The sequence below is a fragment of the Equus quagga genome, chromosome 8, assembly GCF_021613505.1.
Source record: "Equus quagga isolate Etosha38 chromosome 8, UCLA_HA_Equagga_1.0, whole genome shotgun sequence".
In the NCBI taxonomy this organism is placed as follows: Eukaryota; Metazoa; Chordata; class Mammalia; order Perissodactyla; family Equidae; genus Equus; species Equus quagga.
Genome location: NC_060274.1, coordinates 108,315,039 through 108,323,956, shown reverse-complemented (window position 1 = coordinate 108,323,956; position 8,918 = coordinate 108,315,039). Strand labels below are relative to the sequence as shown.

General features: G+C 48.2%; 1 protein-coding gene across 1 annotated transcript in view; it reads right to left on the bottom strand.

The window, feature by feature from the left end:
• Window positions 1–5,490: 5,490 nt before the first annotated feature.
• Window positions 5,491–8,918, bottom strand: part of IRF5 (interferon regulatory factor 5) — an 11,290-nt gene continuing 7,862 nt past the window's right edge. Inside the window, exons 4-9 of the mRNA XM_046670664.1 lie at window positions 8,491–8,558; window positions 7,976–8,009; window positions 7,524–7,796; window positions 6,880–7,272; window positions 6,672–6,790; window positions 5,491–6,367 (exon numbers count right to left, since the gene is read on the bottom strand). Of these exons, the coding sequence (XP_046526620.1) occupies window positions 6,122–6,367; window positions 6,672–6,790; window positions 6,880–7,272; window positions 7,524–7,796; window positions 7,976–8,009; window positions 8,491–8,558 (1,133 nt within the window). The 3' untranslated portion in view covers window positions 5,491–6,121. The remainder of the gene's footprint in view (window positions 6,368–6,671; window positions 6,791–6,879; window positions 7,273–7,523; window positions 7,797–7,975; window positions 8,010–8,490; window positions 8,559–8,918) is intronic.

Here is an 8,918-nt window from a genome sequence, read left to right as displayed (position 1 = left end):
TCAGTGTTTGTTTTTACTTCCTTTCACTGCCTCACAGCTCTGAAATAGTACAGCTAGACCACCCATGTTAGCTGTCTTAGTTGTTATCTAATAGACGTCTAGGTACGGAGTTTAAAAGGCAGGCCCCTGCCCTTAATGTCACAGACCCTTCATATTTCAGGGCAGTGGCTCATTCTTCTAGTTCACCCTTAAACTTCTTGTTCTTCTAATTCACCCTAAAACTCTTCATGCTACATTTTATCCTTTCATGTAGCCTCAATGGGAAAGAGAATTGGTCACTTGGGCGTGTTAAACAAATGTGGCATATTCTTTCCACAGTGGCCACTCAAGTAGATTGATTGTTTCCTAACCTACTGAGTATTTGGTCTTTTAAAAAGAAAAGCCTATATTGAAATATAATTGACATACAATAAGCTGCACATATTTAAGGTAATACGAGTAGCTTTGACATAGAATTCACCCATGAAACTATTAACACATGCAAGATAGTGAACATATCCTTTACTCCCAAAAGATTCCTCGTGCCTCTTCCCATCCTCCACTATGCCCAAGCAACAGCAGATCTGCTGTCGCTGTAGATTAGTTTGCATTTTCTTAAGTTTTATAAAAATGGGGTCAGACAGTATGTTATAGTAATTGGGCTTTGAGCTAATTAACCTTGGCTACAGAGCTGCATCTAGTATTTGCAGTCAGTGAAACAAAGCTTCCTGCATGACATCAGTGGTACTCAGTTTTACTCCATAAAGGGGCATTATTAGAAGGGGAGAAAAAAACTTGGATGTGAAACAGCATTTGGAGTGAGATTATCAAATTTTGGGGATCAGCACATTACCCCAGCTGTCCCTCTCATTTTCTAGTTAAACAATAAAATTTTGAAGCCTAGTCCAACCTGAGGTCCTTTCAACACCTAGTTGACTTGGCTCTGCTTAAGGAATCTGGCTTTTCTCACAGAAAGTTGTGTCTGAGATTGACAGGTGGAAGGCTTCCTACAACTCTTTCCAGCTCCTGAAAATAGCATGTGGAATGCATATCCTAGTTCATATCAAGAACAGCCTCTCTACAGCTATAGCTTTGAAAACCAGAGCTCTTACCTCATTAGTGGTGTCAGGGCCTCACTGCTTACTGTGTCTTACAGATTGCTTCAGAGTAGTTCTTACTACTAGACTAGTCTTATTACTTTGTGGCATAGCAGGGATACCCACCAAAATTTTAATTTAAAAAGGAACTGTTTGGGATCTGGTACCCTAATGTAGATACTGTGTTCCTGCATGACACTGTCTAGTGGAAGCAGGATGAGAGTCTTGCACCTGAACTTACCTAAGTCATAATGTCTCCACAGAATTGTTTTCTCATTTCCATGGTTGGCTTAGCCAAGAAATTTTAGTCATGATTATGTGGAACACATAGCACCCACTGGGGCTATTCCCAGCAAGATTGTACTAAAGAAAAGCAACTTGTAATTTTTATATACCTGTTATCTAAAGATAGTAAGTGAGAACATAGGATAAATAAGACATAAAGGAACTTGTGCTTTTGAATGCCATCAATCCCTCATGGATGCAATGTACATGTCCACCTTGTGTGACCCTTGTTTAACAGAATCATTTTACAAGAATCAAAGTCAAAATCCAGAGAAGTTAAAAATCTAAGATTATGCAACAAGATGTGCCCGACTTTTGGGGATATTACCAGCAAATGAGAAGGTTGCCTTCCAAGAACATTCCTCTGATGAAAAATGGGAAGAAGCCATATCCTTTCCTACTCTATGAAGACTGAAAAGTGCTTTATCTTGATGAAAATCTGAATAAGAGAAAGGAGTCTTCAATTAAAAGGGGAATATTTAGGTGGGTACAACAATGAACTTGGTGAAGAGGAGGAGCTTGGAGGAAGAAAGTGAGAAGGAACTACTGGGAGCTAGAGGGATGTGTTCATCCCCAGGGTCACAAGCATCAGTGTTCTGTGGATTCCAACTTAAACACCAGCAGAGGCCACCAGAGCAGTCAAAAGCCACTACTAAGTGGATCTCTAGCGCAGCTAGGGCGCAGTGAATTGCAACATGCATTGTCCTGCCTTCAATCTCTAGAATGTGTTATGTCTGTCACTTTTTTTGGGGGGGGGTGAAGGAAGATTAGCCCTGAGATAACTGCTGACAATCCTCTTTTGGCTGAGGAAGACTGGCCCTGAGCTAACATCCATGCCCATCTTCCTCTACCTTATATGTGGGACGCCTACCACAGCATGGCATGCCAAGCGGTGCCATGTCTGCATCTGGGATCCAAACTGGCGAACCCCAGGCCACCAAAGTGGAACGTGCGAACTTAACCACTGCGCCACTGGGCCGGCCCCCTGTCTGTCACTTCTTTTGAGTAGTGTTCATCCACAACTGGCTGCTACATCACAGATCTATAGGAAATGACAGCCAGGTGTGCTGTTTTTGTCTTTGTTTTAGTTTTTATTTATTTATTTTTGGTGGGGAAGATTGTCCCTGAGCTAACATCCACGTCAATCTTCCTCTATTTTTAATGTGGGATGCCACCATAGCATGGCTTGGTGAGTGGTGTGTAGGTCTGTGCCCGGGATCCAAATCCATAAACCCCAGGCCACCAAAGCAGAGTGCGCGAACTTAACTGCTATGCCACTTGGCTAGCTTCATTTTTGTTTTATTTTTAAAGGATCAAAAGATAAGTAGAGGGGCCGACCTGGTGGCACAGTGGTTAAGTGCGCACATTCCACTTCTCAGTGGCCCGGGGTTCACCGGTTCGGATCCCGGGTGCAGACATGGCACTGTTTGGCAAAAGCCATGCTGTGGTAGGCGTCCCATGTATGAAGTAGAGGAAGATGGGCATGGATGTTAGCTCAGGGCCAGTCTTCCTCAGCAAAAAGAGGAGGATTGGCAGTAGTTAGCTCAGGGCTAATCTTCCTCAAAAAAAAAAGGTAAGTAGAAGCCCAAACATTTTTGGCAGCCACTGAGCTACCTGCAGTATTGGAGAAGTCAGTCCACAAGTGATCGCCTAGTGCAGACGTTCCTCCCAAGCTTGTGTAGTTCATCTATTCTCGGTCTCCCTGCTCCACTCTTAATGAAGGGTTGCAAACTCAAATGCCTTCAGTGGAAGGAGTAAAGCAGGCTGCGAGAGGACTGTACTGAACTGGGAGGACGTTCCCATCTAAAGTTTCAGCTGATTATTGCCCCTGGGGGATGTGAGACAATGTTTCCATATTTGCCAATTTTTTTTAGAGAAGCTAGATATCAGATATGTGACATCTCTTAATCGTAAAGCATTGACTACTAATTTCAATCTAAAGAGGAAATATAACTGTACAGGCCAGTGGGGAGAAAAGGTGCTAATCTTTGTAAATGACTGACAGGTTAAAGACAAAACAGTTAACAATTCTGAAACTTCTGTACATATGTACAGTATGGAAAATGGGGGAGAGAGGAGTCACTTTATAGTGGGGAAACCTGACGAACACCGCCTTACCCGGATGATCCAGGTCAACATCAATAGTGACAAATCATGGTGACAGTATGTACCCTAGATACCATGTGATGAGAATGACACTTCATCTCTGTGATCTTCCTTATGAAAGCCATGAGAAATACATCAGGTAAGCCCCAAATAAGACATTCTAAAATGTACCCTCAAAACCATCAGAGTCATCAAGAACAAGGAAAGTCTGAGAAACTATCAGACCAATGGAGGCTAAGGAGACATGACGACTAAATGTAGTGTGATAACTTGGATGGGAGTCTGGAACAAAAAAGATATTAGATGAAAACTAATAAAGAATGGAATTTAGTTAGTAATACTGTATTCATGTTGTTTCATTATTGTGATAAACGCACCAAAGTAAGGTGTTGACAATTGGGGAAGCTGGGTATGGGGTATATAGAAACTCTATTAGCAACTGTTCTGTAAATCTAAACCTAAAACTATTCTAAACTTGTTTACTTAAAATGTCTGCACAGGCCATTTGACCACATGAAAATGCTCAGCCTTGCTCAACGAGAAGTAGCACTGAGATACTGTTTCTCACCTGTCAGCTTGGCAAAAAGTTGACGATATAGTCTGTTGGTGAGACTGTAAGGAAACAAGCACACTCAGATTTATCAGGATTTTGCCAATATCTAGCAAAATTACACACACTTTTTTTCTTTGAGGAAGATTAGCCTTGAGCTAACATCTGCTGCCAATCCTCCTCTTTTTGCTGAGGAAGACTGGCCCTGAGCTAACATCCATGCCCATTTTCCTCTCCTTTATATGTGGGATGCCTGCCACAGCATGGCTTGCCAAGCGGTGCCATGTCCACACCCGGGATCAGAACCGGCAAACCCTGCCTGCCAATAGTGGAACGTGTGCACTTAACTGCTGCACTACCGGGCAAGCCCCCAAATTACATATTTATCCTTTGTCCCAGAAATCCCATTTCTGGGGCTGCATCACAAGATACACTGGCAAAAATATGAAAAGACATAAGTGTGCACAAGCCTATTTGCTGCAGCATTATGTATAACTGAAGATGGAAACAGCTCAAATACCCACCAAGAGGTAGTCAAAACAAAAACTTGCAGCCAATCAGGCCTCTAGAATCCGGAGTCTGGATGGAAGTACCAACTTATAGGAAATACAGGAGGCAAATTATGTTAATGTGACAGAGACGCAATTGGCAGCATCTAGGCAAAAATGAAATGCAGAACAAACAAAGTGATTGGTTTCTTCCACAATTAAGTTGCAAGGGAATAAAATTTCTCTGTCTTAAATTTTTAAACAAGATATTTGATAAAAATTAATTTCTTCCCATTAGGTGGGAAGATACTGTAGTTTTGTTTTTTAGAGTGTCCTTGTCCTTTAGAGATATATGCTATTTACACGTGAAATGCTATGTCTAGGATTTGCTTCAAAATAATCTCAGGGTGGGCTGTGGAAGGGAGTTTAGATGAGAAAGACTGACTATGAATGGATAATTGTTGGAGCTACTGCATGGGGAATTTCATACTATTCTACTTTCACAAATGTTTAAAATCTTCCATGATAAAAAGATAACAACAACAAAATTGTTCAGGCCAGAAAATTACATCTATGAGCCAGATTCAACCAATGAGCTACCAATTTGCATGCATTGTCCTAATATATTTGATAGCATATGAATACATATGAGATAGAGTGTAACAGTCCTAAGTGTAGTTGAAATACCAGCCCTTCCTTTTTCACCATTTCTTATGGGAAAATTGATTTGAACAGAATCTTAGACTTGGCACATATTTGAAACACACCCTTGCTTCAGCCAGCTTCCTCCTGGAAAGCAAAGCCAGCCAGGTGCTTATGAAGGCCTCACTGACTCATCAGCCTGGAAGGCAGGCCCTCCCTCTGTCAACGGCCCAGAGATGGAGGGCAGGTGCTAGGGGAAGGAGGGCCAGCTGGCATCAGAAATAGGGTCTGGTAGAACAGCATGGAAACAACTGGTACTGAGAAAAGTCAAGTAATAGCTGACTCTGTTTTTGACATTTATTAATCCAAAAATACATAACATTCTACTTTCTACCCAAGATTCTTGGACTCTCAAGAAGGGAGGTAGCTGCCAGTCTTAAGTGTCTGGTGTAATATCTAAGTGCTCATATCTATCTCAGGAGGGAGAAAGATGAGGAAGCGAGGCTCAAACTAAGGAACCCCAAAATCAGGCCCGTGCCCTGCAGAGGCCTTGCGAGGGGGACCCGGCCCACAGCACTTAGTTCTTTTTGCCAGAGGAAATGGGGGCAACCACAAGAGTGGGCCACTCTGGGGCAATTCCCTCTGTACAACTAGGCCCCCAGGGTTGGGGGAGTTCCTCCCCTGCTCGCTGGGGCTGATGGCTGAGTTCCTCCAGAGCCAGCAGACCAAAGCTAGTAGAGGAGAGGCTCATCCAGGGAGACAGAGCCCTCAGAGCAAAACCAGCTTCTCTCAGCTTCTGCAGGGAGAATCTGGAACTTGGGCCTTTTCCCTCTCCTTCTTGGCCCAAATCTACTTCTGGGAAACCCAGAGATAGGACCCTGCAGCCAGTCAGGTGCCCACTGGGGCCACTGCACCTCCACATCAGTCCGCACAGCCGCCCAGGAAGCCTGGGCCAGTCACTATCTGCAGCCTCATTACTGCATGCCAACTGGGTGCATGGGCCAGGGCCCCTGGCCAGCACCAAGGCCTGGCACAGGAGGGGCCGGGACCACAGGCTGCAACCGCTGCTGGGACTGCCAGATGTGATGAAGCTCCTTGAACTGTTCCACCATGCGGTCTTTGAGATCTGGGTTTGAGATCTGTAGCCGGATACTATCAGCTGACCAAGAAAGCTCCCCTGAGAACATCTCTAGCAGCAACCGAGCTGCTACGGGCACCACCTGGGGGGCAAAGAGGAGACAGGACAGGGAGAACCTTGGCAGGGCTGTCAAATCCAGTTGTGCACGAGAGCATCCACCAGCAGGCAGGTGGTGGACTGCATCCTCCAGAAAGAAGGGGCACCAATTTCTACTTTGTGCAGAGGCTACTTATGTGTGAGCAGCCCTGGGCCCTGATTATCTCTGGCTGCCTAGTTCACACTGCCCAGAGAGCTCTGACCCTCCACCCTGGGGAAGGTCCTGACCCTAGGATTCCCCAGTATTCAAGCCAAAGCAGAGTTGGGAGTGGGTGTAGATGGTGGTATACCTGTACTGTGATGAGCTTCTTCTCTCGGGGTTTGCGGTCAGGCCACTCCTCCCCAAAGCAGAAGAAGATCTCGAATGGTGGTGGGGTGTTGGTCTGGCCCTTCTGGAACAGGATGAGCTCTGCAGTGAGATCAAGAGCTTTAGTCAGAGGCTAGAATGGTGTCCCTGGACAAGAGGAGGCCAGGAGGAACATGATGGGGGGCCCTCACCGTTGAGAAAATGCTCCAGGCTGAAAAGCTTGGTCTTGACCTCCCGCTGGATGGGGTTGGGGTGTGAGCCGTGGGCTGAGGCACAGGGCCCACTCCAGAACACCTTGCACTGGCACAGGCGGATGGCATACAGATCCTGGCCTTGTAGCTGGAGGATGAGTCCGCGGTCCAGGACATCCAGCAGCTGGTTTGTGTAGAAGCGCTGCTTGTCGCTGGGGATGTCCTCAGGGCTGGGGAAGCGTACTTGCTCCAGGCTCACAGGACCGAAGAGCTCCACCTGCTCCTGAGTGGCCTCTAGCTGGCTGTAGAAGAGCCGGCAGCCATGTGGGTTGCTGATGGTGAGGGCACGGGGTGGCCGCCCCCGGTACTGGAACTTGATCTCCAGGTCAGTCACTGTAGGGCAGAGAGGTAGGCACGCCCAGTCCGTGAGTCCCACGCCTCCCCATTCTTCAGCCCACTGACTTTCTCTGCCCTCTCTGCCCATCAACCACGCCATCTCATCAGCTCTCCAACTTACATCCCCCACCCAAGGAGGGACTGGCATGAGCATCCTTGTTCTTCTCTTCTTCGCCATCCTCCACCCTCCTTACAAACCAACCCCCCAGCACTGCTTTATCCTGCCCAGCCTGCCCGTGGGTACTTACAAGGCAGCATGTGGGGGCTGATCAGCAGGTCGGGCAGGAGTTGTTCGCCTGTGGGGGGTAGGCTGGCAACCAGAGGCCCCCCAGGCTGCAGGCTTGGCAGGACCTCCGGGAGAAGGTCCCCAAAGCCAGCTGCATTGCCAGGGGCAGGGCCCAGGAGGCTGGGATCTGGAGCAGGCGGGCCAATCACCACAGGTGGCTGGAGAGTGGGTGGCCACTTGACATCCTCTTTGGGTAAAGAGTAGGGTGGCATGGGGGGGCGGGGCTGCACAGGTTCTACAGGGGGTGGGAGTGGACAGAGCTTTAATGGCACTTCTAGGAAACTGCCTCCCAGGCTCACCTACTCCCAGCTCTGGGCCTCCCCCTAGCCCCTCTTCAGCCCCCTCCCAGGCACCTATGGTACCTGCAGCTTCTCCTTATACTAGGCCCCCAACCATATCCCCTCCCGGCCCCACCTGTGAGGCTCAGGCTTGGTAACATCCTCTGGAGCTGAAGGGAAGACACAGGCAAAGGAGGAGGGAAGAGGCCAGAGAGAGAGAAGGGAGGACAGGTTATTAAATTGATCTGATACTAAAGAAATAACACATGAGAACCACAAGGCAATTCCCCGGTCTCCAGCTTAGGCGAGGCCAGACCTTGCCTGCAGTCCCAGCCCTGTGGTCTCAGGTGGGTCAGTGAGCGCTCAGTGCCTGTTTCCACATCTGCCTTCTCAGGTAGCAACATTGACTGAGCCCCCACTGCTGTGAGGGGCAGTCAGACAGTGTGCAAGCACATTTTGTAGCAAGAAAGCCTCAGGGGGGTTCAAGGTGGTGACTTTGCTCCTTTCCTCAGAATTCCCAGAGAAGAGCTGCAGAAAGAGCAGCAGGGCTCCAGAGGAAGGAGACTGCTTAACCCTGAAGCAGAGCGGGACAGCAGAGACGCCTCCCACATCAGTGCAGGCAGATGCTGGGACATCAGCCCCGGAGCTCACCTCTTCCTCTTCCTCCTCCTCCTCCTCTCCTGTACCAATGGGGGCATAATCCTCACTGGGCTGTGACTCTGCATAGTGGGGGAGAGAAAAGAAAGACGAGGAGTCAGTGGGGGAGGAGGAAGGCCACCAGGGCTCCATGTGGCAGCTCCTGTGTGGCTTCTCCCCTCCCCAGACACAGAGTGAGGTGAAGGGCTGCACAGCCACCAGGAATCACCGGGGACCTCCCCGACCCCACAGCACTCAGCTCCCTGAGCCACCAGGCCCACACTCACTGGAGCCAAGAGCCAAGAACAAGGAGGAACCGAGGAAGACAGAGCCGGGGCCCTGGTCCATGCCAAGCCATTCCTGGTCCCGCAAATGGTCCAGCTCAGGCCACTCCTGGGAGCCCTGGGTCTTAGGATCTAGCAGCATGTTCCCGACCACTACAC